The sequence below is a fragment of the Catharus ustulatus genome, chromosome 35, assembly GCF_009819885.2.
Source record: "Catharus ustulatus isolate bCatUst1 chromosome 35, bCatUst1.pri.v2, whole genome shotgun sequence".
In the NCBI taxonomy this organism is placed as follows: domain Eukaryota; kingdom Metazoa; phylum Chordata; class Aves; order Passeriformes; family Turdidae; genus Catharus; species Catharus ustulatus.
The window spans coordinates 570,346-587,686 of NC_046255.1; the positions used below are offsets into that span (position 1 = coordinate 570,346).

Sequence of the window (17,341 nt, forward strand, 5' to 3'; positions counted from 1 at the left end):
TTATATTTATATTCATAATTTATATTTATATTTATATTTATATTTATAATTTATATTTATATTGCATTTATATTTATTATTTATATTTATAATTATAATTATATTTATACTTATATTTATAATTTGTATTTATATTTATATTTATATTGCATTTATTATTTATTATTTATATTTATAATTTATATTTATATTGATTTTTATATTTATATTTATAATTTTTATTTATAATTTATATTTATATTTATATTTGTATTTATATTTATATTTACATTTCTATTTCTATTTCTATTTCTATTTCTATTTATAATTTATATTTATAATTTATATTTATAATTTACGTTTCTAATTTCTATTTTTGGCACCCCCAGAGCTGAGGCTGAAGCCCCCCCAGTACCAGGAGCGCGATTTTCTATTTCTATTTCTATTTCTATTTCTATTTATAATTTATATTTATATTTTATATTTATAATCTATATTTATAATTTATAATTTATTTTTGGCCCCCCAGAGCTGAGGCTGTAGCCCCCCCAGTACCAGGAGTGCGATTTTATATTTATATTTATATTTACATTTACATTTATATTTACATTTACATTTACATTTACATTTATATTTATATTTATGATTTATAATTTATAATTTATGTTTATAATTTATATTTATAATTTATTTTTCTCACCCCCAGAGCTGAGGCTGAAGCCCCCCCAGTACCAGGAGCGCGATTTTATATTTCTATTTCTATTTCTATTTATAATTTATATTTATATTTATATTTATATTTATATTTATATTTATATTTATATTTATATTTATATTTATATTTATATTTATATTTATATTTATAATTTATTTTTGACCCCCCAGAGCTGAGGCTGAAGCCCCCCCATCACCAGGAGCGCGATTTTATATTTCTCTTTCTCTTTCTCTTTCTATTTCTCTTTCTATTTCTATTTCTATTTCTATTTATAATTTATATTTATATTTTATATTTATAATTTATATTTACATTTATAGTTTATATTTATAATTTATGTTTATATTTATGTTTATATTTATATTTATATTTATAATTTATATTTATTATTTATATTTATATTTATATTTATAATTTATATTTATATCTATAATTATATTTCATTTATAATTTATATTTATAATTTATATTTATAATTTTTATTTATAATTTATATTTATAATTTATATTTATAATTTATATTTATATTTTATATTTATAATTTATATTTATAATTTATATTTATATTTATATTTATATTTTTCTCACCCCCCAGAGCTGAGGCTGAAGCCCCCCCAGTACCAGGAGCACGATTTTATATTTACATTTACATTTACATTTATATTTATATTTACATTTATATTTACATTTATATTTACATTTATAATTATATTTATATTTATATTTACATTTATATTTATATTTATATTTATATTTATATTTATATTTATATTTATATTTATAATTTATAATTTATTTTTTGGCCCCCCCAGAGCTGAGGCTGAAGCCCCCCCAGTACCAGGAGCGCGATTTAATATTTATATTTATATTTATATTTATATTTATAATTTATATTTATATTTATAATTTATATTTATATTTATGATTTATAATTTATAATTTATATTTATAATTTATATTTATATTTATATTTTTGGCCCCCCCAGAGCTGAGGCTGAAGCCCCCCCAGTACCAGGAGCGCGATTTTATATTTACATTTACATTTACATTTATATTTATAATTTATATTTATAATTTATTTTTGGCCCCCCCAGAGCTGAGGCTGAAGCCCCCCCAGTACCAGGAGCGTGATTTTCTATTTCTATTTCTATTTCTATTTATAATTTATATTTTACATTTATATTTATATTTATATTTATATTTATATTTATATTTATATTTATATTTACATTTATAATTTATATTTGTAATTTATTTTTGACCCCCCCAGAGCTGAGGCTGAAGCCCCCCCAGTACCAGGAGCGCGATTTTATATTTCTATTTCTATTTCTATTTCTATTTATTTTTATAATTTATATTTATAATTTATATTTATATTTATGATTTATAATTTATAATTTATATTTATAATTTATATTTATATTTATAATTTATTTTTTGACCCCCCCAGAGTTGAGGCTGAAGCCCCCCAAGTACCAGGAGCGCGATTTTATATTTCTATTTCTATTTCTATTTCTATTTCTTTTTATATTTCTATTTCTATTTCTATTTAGAATTTATATTTATATTTTATATTTATAATCTATATTTATAATTTATAATTTATTTTTCTCACCCCCAGAGCTGAGGCTGAAGCCCCCCCAGTACCAGGAGCGCGATTTTCTATTTCTATTTCTATTTCTATTTCTATTTCTATTTCTATTTCTATTTCTATTTCTATTTCTATTTATAATTTATATTTGTATTTTATATTTATAATTTATATTTATAATTTATAATTTATTTTTCTCACCCCCAGAGCTGAGGCTGAAGCCCCCCCAGTACCAGGAGCGCGATTTCCGCTCGGCCCCGCAGTTCCTGACCCCGCTGGTGGACAGGAGCGCCGTGGCCGGATACTCCACCGCCCTCAACTGCGCCGTCAGGGGCCACCCCAAGGTCGGGGGGGTGGGGAGACCCCAGACCCAAATCTGGGGGACCCCAGACCCAAATTAGGGGGGGTTTGAGGGACCCCAGACCCAAATTTGGGGGGATTTGGGGGGGTTTGGGGGGGAGATTTTGGGTTCTGGGAGAGAGATTTGGGGTCCTGAGGGATTTTGGGGGGTCCTGGGGGGTTTGGGGAGGGGGATTTGGGGTCCTGAGGGGGTTTGGGGGGTGTTGGGAGACCCCAGACCCAAATTAGGGGGGTCCTGGGGTGGAGATTTGGGGTCTTGAGGGACCCCAGACCCGAATTTGGGGGGTTTTGGGGGGGAGATTTTGGGTTCTGGGGTGGAGATTTGGGGTCCTGGGGGGGTTTGGGGGACCCCAGACCCAAATTGGGGGGATTGGGGGACCCCAGACCCAAATTAGGGGGTCCTGGGGTGGAGATTTGGGGATTTTGGGGGACCTCAGACCCAAATTTGGAGGGGTTGGGGGGGAATTTGGGGTCCTGGGGTTGTTTTGGGGGACCCCAGACCCAAAATCTGGGGGAGATTTGGGGTCCTGGGAGGAGTTTGGGGGACCCCAGACCCAAATTTGGGGGTTTGAGGTGGAGATTTGGGGTCCTGGGGGAGGTTGGGGGACCCTAGACCCAAATTAAGGGGGTCCTGGGGTGGAGATTTGGAGGTTTTGGGGGACCCCAGACCCGAATTTGAGGGGGTTTGGGGGGGAGATTTTGGGTTCTGGGGTGGAGATTTGGGGTCCTGGGGGATTTTTGGGGGTCCAGGGGGGGGTTTTGGGGGGGAGATTTTGGGTTCTGGAGGGGTTTTAGGGGGGTTTGGGAGACCCCAGACCCAAATTTGGGGGTCCTGGGGTGGAGATTTGGGGGTTTGGGATACCCCAGACCCAAATTAGGGGGAGTTAGGGGGAAGATTTGGGGTCCTGGGGTTGTTTTGGGGGACCCCAGACCCAAATTTGGAGGGGTTGGGGGGGGATTTGGGGTCCTGGGGGGGTTTTGGGGGGGTCCTGGGGGGGTTAGGGGTGGAGATTTTGGGTTCTGGGAGGGAGATTTGGGGTTCTGGGGGGGGTTGGGGGACCCCAGACCCAAATTTGGGGGGGTTTGGGGGGACCCCAGACTCAAATTTGGGGATCCTGGGGGGGGTTGAGGCAGAGATTTGGGGGTTTGGGAGACCCCAGACCCAAATTAGGGGGTCCTGGGGTGGAGATTTGGGGGTTTTGGGGGACTCCAGACCCAAATTTGGGAGTCCTGGGGGGAAGATTTGGGGTCCTGGGGAGGTTTTGGGGGGTTATGGGGGGGTTTGGGGGACCCCAGACCCAAATTAGGGGGGTTGGGGGGAAGATTTGGGGTCCTGGGGGGGTCCCGGGCTGTTTTTACGTTGATTTTGGGATTTTTTTGGGCTGTTTTTGGGCTTGTTTTAGGTTGAATTTGGGTTGTTTTTTGAGCTGGTTTTGGCTTTTTTGGGGCTGGTTTTGAGTTGTTTTTTGTATTATTTTTTGGGTTGGTTTTGGGTTGGTTTGGGGCTGGTCTTGGGTTGATTTTTTGTATTTTTTTTTGGTTTTTTTTGGTTGTTCTCAGGCTATTTTTGGGTTGTTTTTTGGCTGTTTATTGTGTTATTTTTGGGCTGGTTTTGGGTTGTTTTCAGGCCGGTTTTGAGTTCTTTTTTTGGCTGATTTTTGGTTGTTTTTTGGCTCTTTTCAAGCTGTTTTTGTCTCTTTTTTGGGCTGCTTTTGGGTTGTTTTTTGTATTATTTTTGGGCTTTTTTTGGCTATTTTCAGACTGGGTTTGGGTTGGTTTTTTGTCTATTTTTGGGTTGTTTTTTTGTGTTATTTTTGGGCTGGTTTTGGGTTGTTTTTGTGTTATTTTTGGGCTGTTTTGGGGCTGGTTTTGAGGTTGGTTTTGAGTTGTTTTTTGGCTGTTTTTGGCCTTTTTGGGTTGGTTTTGTGTTAATTTTTGGGCTGGTTTGGGGTCAGTTTTGGGTTGGTTTTGTGTTAATTTTTGGTTGTTTTTGGATTGTTTTTTGGGTTGTTTTTGGGCTGGTTTTGGGTTGGTTTTTTGGATTGGTTTTGGGTTATTTTTCACTGTTTTTGCCTCTTTTTGTGCTATTTTATCCCTTTTTCTGTCCCCCTCCCTGCAGCCCAAGGTGGTGTGGCTGAAGAACCAGGTGGCCATCGGGGAGGATCCCAAATTCCTGGCCAGGCACAGCCAGGGGGTTCTGACGCTGCTGATCCGCAAACCCGGCCCCTTCGACGGCGGCACCTACAGCTGCCGGGCTGTCAACGAGCTGGGGGAGGCTCTGACCGAGTGTCGGCTCGAGATTCGGGGTCAGAAAATCCAGAAAATCCAAAAAATTTGGGGGTCTAAAAAAATTGGGGTTCAGAAAAAAATTTGGGGGCAGAAAAAATCGGGGTTCACCAAAAAACGGGGATGCGCGAAAATCAGGATTCACCAAAAATTTGAGTTCAGAAAAAATTGGGGTTCATAAAAAAAAGGGGTTCATAAAAAATCGGGGGTCAGAAAAAATATGGGTTCGTAAAAAATCGGGGTTCATTAAATAATTGGGGTTCAGAAAAAATTTTGGGTCAGAAAAAAATTTGGGTTCAGAAAAAATCAAGGTTTACCAAAAAACGGGGATGCGCGAAAATCGGGGTTCATAAAAAATTTGAGTTCATAAAAAATTTGGGTTCATCAAAAAAAAATTGGGTTTTAGAAGAAATTTGGGTTCAGAAAAAATTGGAGTTCATGAAAAAATTGGGGGTCAGAAAAAATTTGGGTTCAGAAAAAATCGGGGTTCAGAAAAAATTTGGGTTCATAAAAAATTTGGGTTCATAAAAAAAAACAGGGTCAGAAAATATTGGGGTTCATAAAAAAAAATTGGGGTTCCTAAAAAAAAATTTGGGGTTCAGGAAAAAAAAATTGGGGGTCTGCGAGAATTTGGGGTTTGTAAAAAATCGGGGTTCATTAAAAAAAAAGGAGTTCAGAAAAAATTTGGGGTCATAAAAAATTGGGATTCATAAAAAAAGAATGGGGATCCACGAAAATTTGGGTTCATAAAAAATTGGGGTTCAGAAAAAATTGGGTTCAGAAAAAATTGGGGGTCAGAAAAAATCGGGGTTAATTAAATAATCGAGGTTCAGAAAAAATTTGGGTTCAGAAAAAATCAGGGTTCATAAAAAATTGGGGTCATTAAAAATTTGGGTTCAGAAAAAATTGGGGGTCAGAAAAAATTGGGATTCATAAAAAAAAAATCGGAGTTCAGGAAAAAAAAATTTGGGCTCCGCAAAAATTGGGGTCAGAAAAAATCAGGGTTCAGAAAATATTGGGGGTTCAGAAAAAATTTGGGTTTAAAAAAAAATTTGGGTTCATAAAAAATTGGGATTCATAAAAAAAAGAACGGGGATCTGTGAAATTCGGGATTCAGAAAAAATTTGGGTTCATAAAAAAAATTTGGGGTTCATAAAAATCGTGGTTCATTAAAAAATCGGGGTTCAGAAAAAAATTCGAGTTCATAAAAAAATTGGGGTTCATTAAAAAAAAATCGGGGTTCACAAAAAATCAGAGCTCCACAAAAATTAAATTAAAAAATAAATTAAAAATTAGATTTACATTTCTCTCCCCTCAACATTTTTCTTTCCCCTCCGCAGTGCCCCAGTGACGGCGACACGGAACGGTGAGGTTGGGGGGAATTAATTAATTCAATTAATTAAAGTGGTTTTAATTAGGAATATTTAATTGTGAGGGTTTTTAATTGAGGGGGTTAAATAGAAGGGCTTTAATTGGAGTTAATTTGGTTTTTTTTAATTGAGGGGGAATTAATTTGGTGTTTTAATTGAGGGGGATTAATTTAGCGTTTTAATTGAGGGGGGATTAATTTGATGTTTTAATTGAGGAGGAATTAATTTGGTGTTTTAATTGAGGAGGGATTAATTTATTGTTTTAATTGAGGGGGAATTAATCTGGTGTTTTAATTGAGGTGGATTTAATTTATTTTAATTGAGGGGGAATTAATTTGGTGTTTTAATTGAGGTGGATTTAATTTGGTTTTTTAATTGAGGGGAGATTAAATTGGTGTTTTAATTGAAGGGGAATTAATTTGGTGTTTTTATTGAGGGGGGATTAATTTGGTGTTTTAATTGAGGGGGAATTAATTTGGTGTTTTAATTGAGGGGGAATTAATTTGGTGGTTTAATTGAGGGGAGATTAAATTGGTGTTTTAATTGAGGGGGAATTAATTTGGTGTTTTAATTTAGGTCAATTTAATTTGGTGTTTTAATTGAGGGGGATTTAATTTGGTGTTTTAATTGGGGGGGGATTAATTTGATGTTTTATTTGAGGGGGAATTAATCTGGTGTTTTAATTGAGGAGGGATTAATTTATTGTTTTAATTGAGGGGGAATTAATCTGGTGTTTTAATTGAAGGGGAATTAATTTGGTGTTTTAATTGAGGGGGATTAATTTGGTGTTTTAATTGAGGGGGAATTAATTTGGTGTTTTAATTGAGGGGGATTGATTTGGTGTTTTAATTTAGGGGGGATTAATTTGGTGTTTTAATTGAGGTGGATTTAATTTATTTTAATTGAGGGGGAATTAATTTGGTGGTTTAATTGAGGGGGAATTAATTTGGTGTTTTAATTGGGGGGATTAATTTGGTGTTTTAATTTAGGTGAATTTAATTTGGTGTTTTAATTGAGGGGGATTTAATTTGGTGTTTTAATTGAGGGGGAATTAATTTGGTGGTTTAATTGAGGGGAGATTAAATTGGTGTTTTAATTGAGGGGGAATTAATTTGGTGTTTTAATTGGGGGAATTAATTTGGTGTTTTAATTGGGGGGATTAATTTGGTGTTTCAATTGGGGGAATTAATTTGGTGTTTTAATTGGGGGGTTTAATTTGATGTTTTAATTGAGGGGGGATTAATTTGGTGTTTTAATTGAGGGGGGATTAATTTGGTGTTTTAATTGAGGTGGATTTAATTTATTTTAATTGAGGGGGAATTAATTTGGTGGTTTAATTGAGGGGGAATTAATTTGGTGTTTTAATTGGGGGGATTAATTTGGTGTTTTAATTTAGGTGAATTTAATTTGGTGTTTTAATTGAGGGGGATTTAATTTGGTGTTTTAATTGAGGGGGAATTAATTTGGTGTTTTATTTGAGGGGGAATTAATTTGGTGTTTTAATTGAGGGTGTTAATTAGGGAGTCTTTAATTGAGGGAATTAAGTTTGAAGCTTTATTTGGGGGGTCTTGAATTCGGGAGATTTAATTTTAGGGGGTGTTTAATTGGGGAGGGGGTGGATTTTTTGGAGTAGTCACATTTTGAAGGGTTCTCTCTTAATTTTGAGGTGCTAAACTTTAATTTTTGTCCCCTCCAGCTCATGGCGGCGAGGAAGAAGAGGCTGAAGGTGACAAAGGCCCCATGAGCCCCCCCAAAAAATAAAATATCTGAGCAAAACCCCAGAGTCTGCACTTCATTTTGGGGAGGGGGCACCTGAGGAAGTGGGGAGAACATTTCCTACCTTTTTTATTTCATGTTTTCTTCTTTTTTCCTTCATGTTTCTTGGCTCTTTTTCTGCTCCTGGTTCTTGCCTTTTCTCCCCTCACGTTTCCGCCATTTTGTCCCCTCACGTTTCCCGCCCTTTTTGTCCCCTCACGTTTCCGCCATTTTGTCCCCTCATGTTTCTGCCATTTTGTCCCCTCAGGTTTCCCGCCCATTTTGTCCCCTCACGGTTCCGCCATTTTGTCCCCTCAAGTTTCCTGCCCTTTTTCTTCCCCTCAGGTTTCCCTCCCTTTTTGTCCCCTCACGTTTTCCCGCCCATTTTGTCCCCTCACAGTTCCACCATTTTGTCCCCTCACATTTCTGCCATTTTGTCCCCTCACGGTTCCGCCATTTTGTCCCCTCAGGTTTCCCGCCCATTTTGTCCCCTCACGTTTCCGCCATTTTGTCCCCTCAGGTTTCCCGCCCATTTTGTCCCCTCACATTTCTGCCATTTTGTCCCCTCACATTTCCACCATTTTGTCCCCTCACATTTCTGCCATTTTGTCCCCTCACCTTTCCACCATTTTGTCCCCTCACGTTTCCACCATTTTGTCCCCTCACATTTCCGCCATTTTCCTAACAGAACTCCTTTAATTCTAAACCAGTTAATTTTTATAATTAATTTTATAATTAATCTTAATAACTGGTACGTAACTTCTCCCTCTCTGGTCCCAATTCAAGTTTCCCCCAGCTCTCCGAATTCTAGATCACCCCCAAAATCCCAAATGTCCTCCTGGGATCCCTGAACCTCCCCAAATCCCAGATTCTTCCCCAAATTCAGCGTCTCCTACCTAAAATCCCAGATCATGAGTTTGGGGCCCCAAAGTTTTGGGGTCTCCAAATTTGGGGTCACCAGGGTTGGGGGTCCTCAAGATTTGGGCTTCCCAAGGTTTGGAGTCCCAAAGTTTTGGATCTCCAAGGTTTGGGGGCCCAAAATTTTGGGGTCCCAAGGTTTTGGGGTCTCCAAGATTTGGGGTCTCCAAGGTTTTGGTTCTCCAAGGTTTGGGGTCCTGGAGTTTTGGGGCCCCAAAATTTTGGTTCTCCAAGGTTTGGGGTCCCAAAGTTTTGGGGTCTCCAAGGTTTGGGGTCCCCAAGGGAGGGGGGATTCTGAGATTTGGGATTTCCACACTTTGGGGTCTTCAGAGTTTGGGGGGTCCCCAAAGTGGGGAGGGATCCCCGAATGACCCCCCTGAAGCCCCCCAAAATGAGGGTCTCCAATTTGGGGGTGTCTCCCACACTCCCAGCCCCCCCAAAAACCCCCCCAAAAAAGAGCCCTCCCCTCTCTATGGTGCCCCCTCATTGACGCACAGCGCCCCCTGGTGGCCTGGAGGTTTTATTGCCCCCTCTCTATGGTGTCCCCCAATGACACACAGCGCCCCCTGGCGGCCTGGAGGTTTTATTGCCCCCTCTCTGTGGTATCCACCAATGACACACAGCGCCCCCTGGTGGCTTGGAGGTTTTATTACCCCCCCCAAAAAAACCCACAAACGAAGGATGAGGGTTCAAAATATGGGAAAAAAAAGGGGTCAAGACCCCCCAAGCCCCCCCACGTGACTCCCCCCAGGTGAGCCCCCCCCCCCCACGCCAGACCCCCACCAGGTGAGCCACCCCACGTGAGCCCCCCCCACGCGTGACCCCCCCCAACACGCGAGCCCCCCCCACCTGGGACCACCCCCACCTGAGCCCCCCGCCCCACGTGAGCCCCGCCCACGCATGACCCCCCCCATGAGAGCCCCCCCCCCCACGAGACCCCCCCCATGGGAGCCACCCCCCTCACGTGACCCTCAACCATGTGACCCCCACCCCACGTGAGACCCTCCCACGTGAGCCCCTCCCCCACGTGACCCCCCCCACGTGAACCCCCCCCACGCAAGCCCCAACCACGCGAGCCCCCCCACCTGAGACCCCCCCCCATGTCAGCCCCCCCCAGCACCCCCCCCACATGAACCCCCCCCAATTGAGCACCCCCCCACGCGACCCCCCCCACGCGACCCCACCCACGTGAGCCCCGCCCCCACCTGAGCGCCCCCCACGCAAGCCCCGCCCCCACGCGAGCCCCGCCCCCACCTGAGCACCCCCCACGCAAGCCCGGCCCCCACGCGAGCCCCGCCCCCACGCAAACCCCGCCCTCACGCAAGCCCCGCCCCCACGCAAGCCCCGCCCCCACGCGATCCCCGCCCCCACACAAGCCCTGCCCCCACCTGAGCGCCCCCCACGCGAGACCCGCCCCCACGCAAGCCCCGCCCCCACGCGAGTCCCGCCTCCACACAAACCCCGCCCTCGCGCGATCCCCGCCCCCACGCAAGCCCCGCCCACACGCAAGCCCCGCCCCTACGCAAGCCCCGCCCCCACGCAAACCCCGCCCTCACGCGATCCCCGCCCCCACGCAAGCCCCGCCCCCACGCAAACCCCACCCCCACACAAACCCCGCCCCCACGCAAACCCCGCCCTCACGCGAGCCCCGCCCACACGCAAGCCCCGCCCCCACGCAAGCCCCGCCCCCACGCAAGCTCCCCCCACGCAAACCCCGCCCCCACGCAAACCCCGCCCCCACGCAAACCCCGCCCCACGAGTGTTTTTTCTCGCGTGGAAAAAACTCGCGTGGAAAAACTCGCGTGGAAAAAACTCGCGTGGAAAAAACTCGCGTGGAAAAAACACGCGTGGAAAAATCTCGCGTGGAAAAAACTCGCGTGGAAAAATCTCGCGTGGAAAAATCTCGCGTGGAAAAATCTCGCGTGGAAAAAACACGCGTGGAAAAATCTCGCGTGGAAAAATCTCGCGTGGAAAAAACTCGCGTGGAAAAAACTCGCGTGGAAAAAATCTCGCGTGGAAAAAACTCGCGTGGAAAAATCTCGCGTGGAAAAATCTCGCGTGGAAAAATCTCGCGTGGAAAAAATCTCGCGTGGAAAAATCTCGCGTGGAAAAAACTCGCGTGGAAAAATCTCGCGTGGAAAAATCTCGCGTGGAAAAAACACGCGTGAAAAAAACTCGCGTGGAAAAAACTCGCGTGGGAAAATCTCGCGTGGAAAAAATCTCGCGTGGAGAAAATCTCGCGAGAAAAAAACTCGCGTGGAAAAAACTCGAGTGGGAAAATCTCGCGTGGAAAAAAATCTCGCGTGGAGAAAATCTCGCGAGAAAAATCTCGCGTGAAAAAATCTCGCGTGGAAAATCTCGCGAGAATAATCTCGCGTGAAAAATCTCGCGTGAAAAAATCTCGCGTGGGTACCTCGCGTGGGGGGGCACGTGGGGGGGGTCACTTCCGGGGGGTCACGTGGGGGGCGTCACGGGGGTGGGGTCGTGTGGGTGGGGTCGCGTGGGGGGTTTTGCGTGGGTGGGGTCGCGTGGGGGGGGGTTTCACGTGGAGAGGGCGTTCACGTGGGGGGGTCTCGTGTGGGCGGGGGTTTGCGTGGGGGGGCTCAGGTGGGGGGGCCTTCGCGTGGGGGCGGGGCTCGCGTGGGGGCGGGGCTTGCGTGGGTGGGGTCTCACGAGGGAGCTCACGTGGGTGGGCTAACGTGGGGTGGGGGTCACATGGGGGAGGGTCACGTGAGGGGGTGGCTCCCGTGCGGGGGGTGGCGTGGGGGGAGGTTCTCATGGGGGGGCTCATGCGTGGGGGGGGGCTCAGGTGGGGGCGGGGCTCGCGTGGGGGGGGTCGCGTGGGGGGGTTCGCGTGGGGGGGGGTGCTCAATTGGGGGGTCTCATGTGGGGGGGGTTCTGAGGGGGGCTGACGTGGGGGGGTTCTCAGGTGGGGGGGCTCGCGTGTTTGGGGGGTGTCACGTGTGGGGCGGTGGCTCACGTGGTTGGGGGCTCGCGTGGGGGGGCTCACGTGGGGAGGGGCTCACGTGGGAGGGGCTCACGTGGGGTTGGGGTCACATGGGGGAGGGTCACGTGAGGGGGGTGGCTCCCGTGGTGGGGGTCGCGTGGGGGGGCGCTCAGGTGGGAGGGGGGGCTCAGGTGGGGGGGGCTCAGGTGTGGGGGCTCAGGTGGGGGGTCACGTGGAGGGGGCTCAGGTGGCGGAGGGGCTCAGGTGGGGGGGAGTCACGCGTGGGGGGGGACTCGCGTGCGGGGTGGGGTCCCAAAGTTTTTGGGTCTCCAAATTTGGGGTCACCAGGGTTAGGGGTCCTCAAGATTTGGGCCTCCCAAGGTTTGGGGTCCCAAAGTTTTGGGGTCTACGAGGTTTGGGGTGTCCCCAAAGTGGGGAGAGATCCCTCAATGACCCCCCCAAAAAAAAAACCCCCCAAAAAGAGCTGTCCCCTCTCTATGGTGTCCCCTTATTACACACAGCGCCCCCTGGCGGCCTGGAGGTTTTATTGTCCCCACTCTATAGTACCCCCAATGACACACAGCGCCCCCTGGCGGCCTGGAGGTTTTATTGTGCCCACTCTATGGTGCCCCCAAGGACACACAGCGCCCCCTGGTGGCTTGGAGGTTTTATTACCCCCCCCAAAAAATGAAGGGTGAGGGTCCCAAATCCGGGAAAAAAAACGGGGTCAAGACCCCCCAAACCCCCCCGGAGCCCCACAGAAGGAGGGTCCCAGCCCCAGCACGGCGCAGTCGGCGGCGGCCATGGGGCAGCGGCCGCAGCGACAGCCCAGGGCCACCGGGACGGTGACGGAGGGGTCGGTGCCGGGGGGGCAGCCCCCCAAAATCCAGCGCTCGTAGCGAACCCCCGAGTAGGTGCAGGCGGCCTGGCGTGGGGGGCCCAGGGGGCTGCGGTAAACCGGCTCCTGGAGAGGGGGGGGACACGCCAAAAATGCCCTCGAGACCCTCCCCGAAATAATCGCGATGGGTCAAAGTCACCCCCAAAGATTTGTCACCCTAAACCTCGCGTGGAAAAATCTCGCGTGTGGGGGGTCACGTGGGGTTGGGGTCGCGTGGGGGGGGGGCTGGCGTGGGCGGGGCTCACATGGGGTTGGGTCACGTGGGGGGGTGCTCAGGTGGGGGCTCCCGTGGGGGGGTCACGTGGGGGGCCTCGCGTGGTAGGGGCCTAACGTGAGGGGGGCTCAGGTGGGGGGGGCTCAGGTGGGGTGGGGGTCACATGGGGGCGGGTCACGTGGAGGTGGGGTCGCGTGGGGGGGCTCGTGTGGGAGGGTGCTCAATTTGGGGGGCTCATGTGGGGGGTTCTCAGGTGGGGGGGCTCGCGTGTTTGGGGGGGCTCAGGTGGGGGGGGTCACGTGGGGGGTCAAGTGGAGGGGTCACGTGGGGGGCTCACATGGGGGTGGGTCACGTGGGGGTTGCTCAATTGGGGGGGATCATGGGGGGGGCTGGGGGGGGCTGACGTGGGGGGGTCTCAGGTGGGGGGGCTCGCGTGTTTGGGGGGTCACGTGTGGGGCGGTGGCTCACGTGGTTCGGGGCTCGCGTGGGGGGGATTCACGAGGGGGGGGGGTCACATGGGGGAGGGTCACGTGAGTAGGGTGGCTCCCGTGGGGGGTTCATGCGTGGGGGGGCTCACTTGGGGGGGCTCAGGTGGGGGAGGGGCTCACGTGAGAGGGTCTCACGTGGGGATGGCTGACGTGGGGGGGGCTTGCGTTGGGGGGAGTCACGTGGGGCGTCCTCGTAGTGGGGGGGTTCAGGTGGAGGAGCTCTCGTGGGGAGGGGGCTCAGGTGGGGAGGGGTCTCACGTGGGGGGTTGCTTGCGTGGGGGTGGTCACGTGGGGGTGGCTCCCGTGGGGGGGGTCGCGTGGGGGGGTCGCGTGGGGGGGGCTCACGGGGGTCGGGGCTCAGGTGGGGGGGTCACGCGTGGGGGGGGTTGTAGGTGGGGGGGGGGGTCACGCGTGGGGGGGGTTCACGTGGGGGGGGCTCGCGTATGGGGGGCTCAGGTGAGGGGGCCTGGCGTGGGGTTGGGGTCGAGTGAGGGGGGCTGGCGTGGGGGGGGTTCAGGTGGGGGAGTGCTCACGTGGGGGGGGTCGCGTGGGGGTGGGGCTCAGGTGGGGGGGGGGCTCAGGTGTGGGGGCTCAGGTGGGGGGTCACGTGGCGGGGGCTCAGGTGGCGGAGGGGCTCAGGTGGGGGGGAGTCACGCGTGGGGGGGGGCTCGCGTGCGGGGTGGGGTCCCAAAGTTTTCGGGTCTCCAAATTCGGGGTCACCAGGGTTGGGGGTCCTCAAGATTTGGGCTTCCCAAGGTTTGGGGTCCCAAAGTTTTGGGGTCTACGAGGTTTGGGGTGTCCCCAAAGTGGGGAGAGATCCCCCAATGACCCCCCCAAAAGGAGCTGTCCCCACTCTATGGTGTCCCCTTATTACACACAGCGCCCCCTGGCGGCCTGGAGGTTTTATTGTTCCCACTCTATGGTGTCCCCCAATAACACACAGCGCCCCCTGGCGGCCTGGAGGTTTTATTGTCCCCACTCTATGGTGCCCCCAATGACACACAGCGCCCCCTGGCGGCCTGGAGGTTTTATTGTCCCCACTCTATGGTGTCCCCCCCATGACACACAGCGCCCCCTGGTGGCTTGGAGGTTTTATTGTCCCCTCTCTATGGTGTCCCTCCCAATGACCCACAGCGCCCCCTGGTGGCTTGGAGGTTTTATTGTCCCCTCTCTATGGTACCCCCAATGACACACAGCGCCCCCTGGCGACCTGGAGGTTTTATTACCCCCCCCAAAAAATCCGACAAATTAAGGGTGAGGGTCCTAAATCCGGGAAAAAAACGGGGTCAAGACCCCCCAAACCCCCCCGGAGCCCCACAGAAGGAGGGTCCCAGCCCCAGCACGGCGCAGTCGGCGGCGGCCATGGGGCAGCGGCCGCAGCGACAGCCCAGGGCCACCGGGACGGTGACGGAGGGGTCGGTGCCGGGGGGGCAGCCCCCCAAAATCCAGCGCTCGTAGCGAACCCCCGAGTAGGTGCAGGCGGCCTGGCGTGGGGGGCCCAGGGGGCTGCGGTAAACCGGCTCCTGGAGAGGCGGGGGACACCCCAAAAATCCTCTCAGGACCCTCCCCGAAAAGATCGCGGTGGGTCGAAGTCACCCCCAAAGTTTTGTCACCCTAAATCTCGCGTGGAAAAATCTCGCGTGGTTGGGGGCTCGCGTGTGGGGGTTCGCATGGGGGGGGTCACATGGGGGGTTGTTCAAGTGGGATGGGTCACGTGGGGGGGCTCAGGTGGTGGGGCTCAGGTGGGCTGGGGGTCACATGGGGGAGGGTCACGTGGGGGTCACGTGGGGGGTGCTCAAATGGGGGGGGCTCATGTGGGGGGGTGTCTAAGGTGAGGGGGGCTCGCGTGTTTCGGGGGGGTCACGTGTGGGGGGGTGGCTCACGTGGTTGGGGGCTAGCGTGAGGGGAGTCACGTGGGGGGGGTCACGTGGGCGGCGTCACGGGGGTGGGGTCGCGTGGGTGGGGGTTTCACGTGGAGAGGGGGTTCACGTGGGGGGGTCTCGTGTGGGCGGGGGTTTGCGTGGGGGGGCTCAGGTGGGGGGAACTCGCGTGGGGGCGGGGCTTGCGTGGGGGCGGGGGCTTGCGTGGGGGCGGGGGCTTGCGTGGGTGGGGTCTCACGAGGGGGCTCACGTGGGTGGGCTAACGTGGGGTGGGGGTCACATGGGGGAGGGTCACGTGAGGGGGGTGGCTCCCGTGGGGGGCTCGCGTGAGGGGGGTCTCAGGTGGGGTGTGTTTCACGTGGGGGGGGCTGGCGTGGGGGGGGGGCTCGCGTGGTGGGGGTGGTCGCGTTCGGGGGGCTCAGGTGGGGGGGTCACGCGTGGGGGGGGATCGTGTGGGGGGTCTCTCGGGGGGCTGTAGGTGGGAGGGGGTCGCGTGGGGGGGTTCACGAGGAGGGGATGCTCACGTGGGGGAGTGAGGTGGGGGGGGTCGCGTGGGGGGGCTCAGGTGGGGGCGGGGCTCACGTGGGTGGGGTCGCGTGGGGGGGGTCGCGTGGGGGGGGTCATGTGTGGGGGGTCTCTCGTGGGGGGGCTCAGGTGGGGTGGGGGTCACATGGGGGAGTGTCACGTGAGGGGGGTGGCTCCCGTGGGGGGTCTCTCGTGGGGGGGCTGTAGGTGGGGGGGTAGCGTGGGAGGGGTTCACGTGGGGGGGGGTCGCGTGTGGGGGTCGCGTGGGGGGCCTCAGGGGGGGCGGGGCTCAGGGGGGGCTGTAGGTGGGGGGGCTCAGGTGAGGGGGGCTCGCGTGGGGGTGTCTTGCATGGGATGGGGCGCCTTGGGGGGGGCTCATGCGTGGGGGGGGCTCACTTGGGGTGGGGGGCTCACGTGGGGGGGGGGGGCTCAGGTTGGGGGGGGTCACGTGGGAGGGGGTCCCAAAGTTTTGGGGTCTCCAAATTTGGGGTCACCAGGGTTGGGGGTCCTCAAGATTTGGGGTCCCAAAGTTTTGGGGTCTCCAAATTTGGGGTCACCAGGGTTGGGGGTCCTCAAGGTTTGGGCTTCCCAAGGTTTGGGGTCCCAAAGTTTTGGGGTCTCCAAGGTTTGGGGGATTCCCAAAGTGGGGAGAGAGGGGAGAGATCCCTCAATGACCCCCCCAAAAAGAGCTGTCCCCACTCTATGGTGTCCCCCAATGACACACAGCGCCCCCTGGCGGCTTAGAGGTTTTATTAACCCCACTCTAGGGTATCCCCAATGACACACAGCGCCCCCTGGTGGCTTGGAGGTTTTATTACCCCTCCCCCAAAAAATCCCACAAATGAAGGGTGAGGGTCCCAAATCCGGGACAAAAATGGGGTCAAGACCCCCCAAACCCCCCCGGAGCCCCACAGAAGGAGGGTCCCAGCCCCAGCACGGCGCAGTCGGCAGCAGCAATGGGGCAGCGGCCGCAGCGACAGCCCAGGGCCACCGGGACGGTGACGGAGGGATCGGTGCCGGGGGGGCAGCCCCCCAAAATCCAGCGCTCGTAGCGAACCCCCGAGTAGGTGCAGGCGGCCTGGCGTGGGGGGCCCAGGGGGCTGCGGTAAACCGGCTCCTGGAGAGGGGGGGACACCCCAAAAATCCCCTCGAGACCCTCCCCGAAATAATCGCGGTGGGTCAAAGTCACCCCCAAAGTTTTGTCACCAAAAATCTCGCGTGGAAAAATCTCGCATGGCTGGGGGCTCGCGTGGGGGAGGACTCGCGTGGAAAAGAGAATCAAGAGCAGAAAAAATTAAAATTAAAATTTTAAAATTAAAATTAAAAAATAAAAAATTAATATTAAAAAATACAATTAAAAGATAAAATTAAAATTAAAAATGAAAAATTAGAAATTAGAGCTTAAAAATAAAAAA

General features: G+C 50.6%; 1 protein-coding gene across 1 annotated transcript in view; it reads left to right on the top strand.

Annotated features, from left to right (window-relative positions):
• Nucleotides 1-6,297, top strand: part of MYBPC2 (myosin binding protein C2) — a 73,382-nt gene extending 67,085 nt beyond the window's left edge. Inside the window, exons 27-29 of the mRNA XM_033084021.1 lie at nucleotides 2,493-2,629; nucleotides 4,765-4,951; nucleotides 6,272-6,297. Of these exons, the coding sequence (XP_032939912.1) occupies nucleotides 2,493-2,629; nucleotides 4,765-4,951; nucleotides 6,272-6,282 (335 nt within the window). The 3' untranslated portion in view covers nucleotides 6,283-6,297. The remainder of the gene's footprint in view (nucleotides 1-2,492; nucleotides 2,630-4,764; nucleotides 4,952-6,271) is intronic.
• The last annotated feature ends 11,044 nt before the right edge of the window (nucleotides 6,298-17,341 follow it).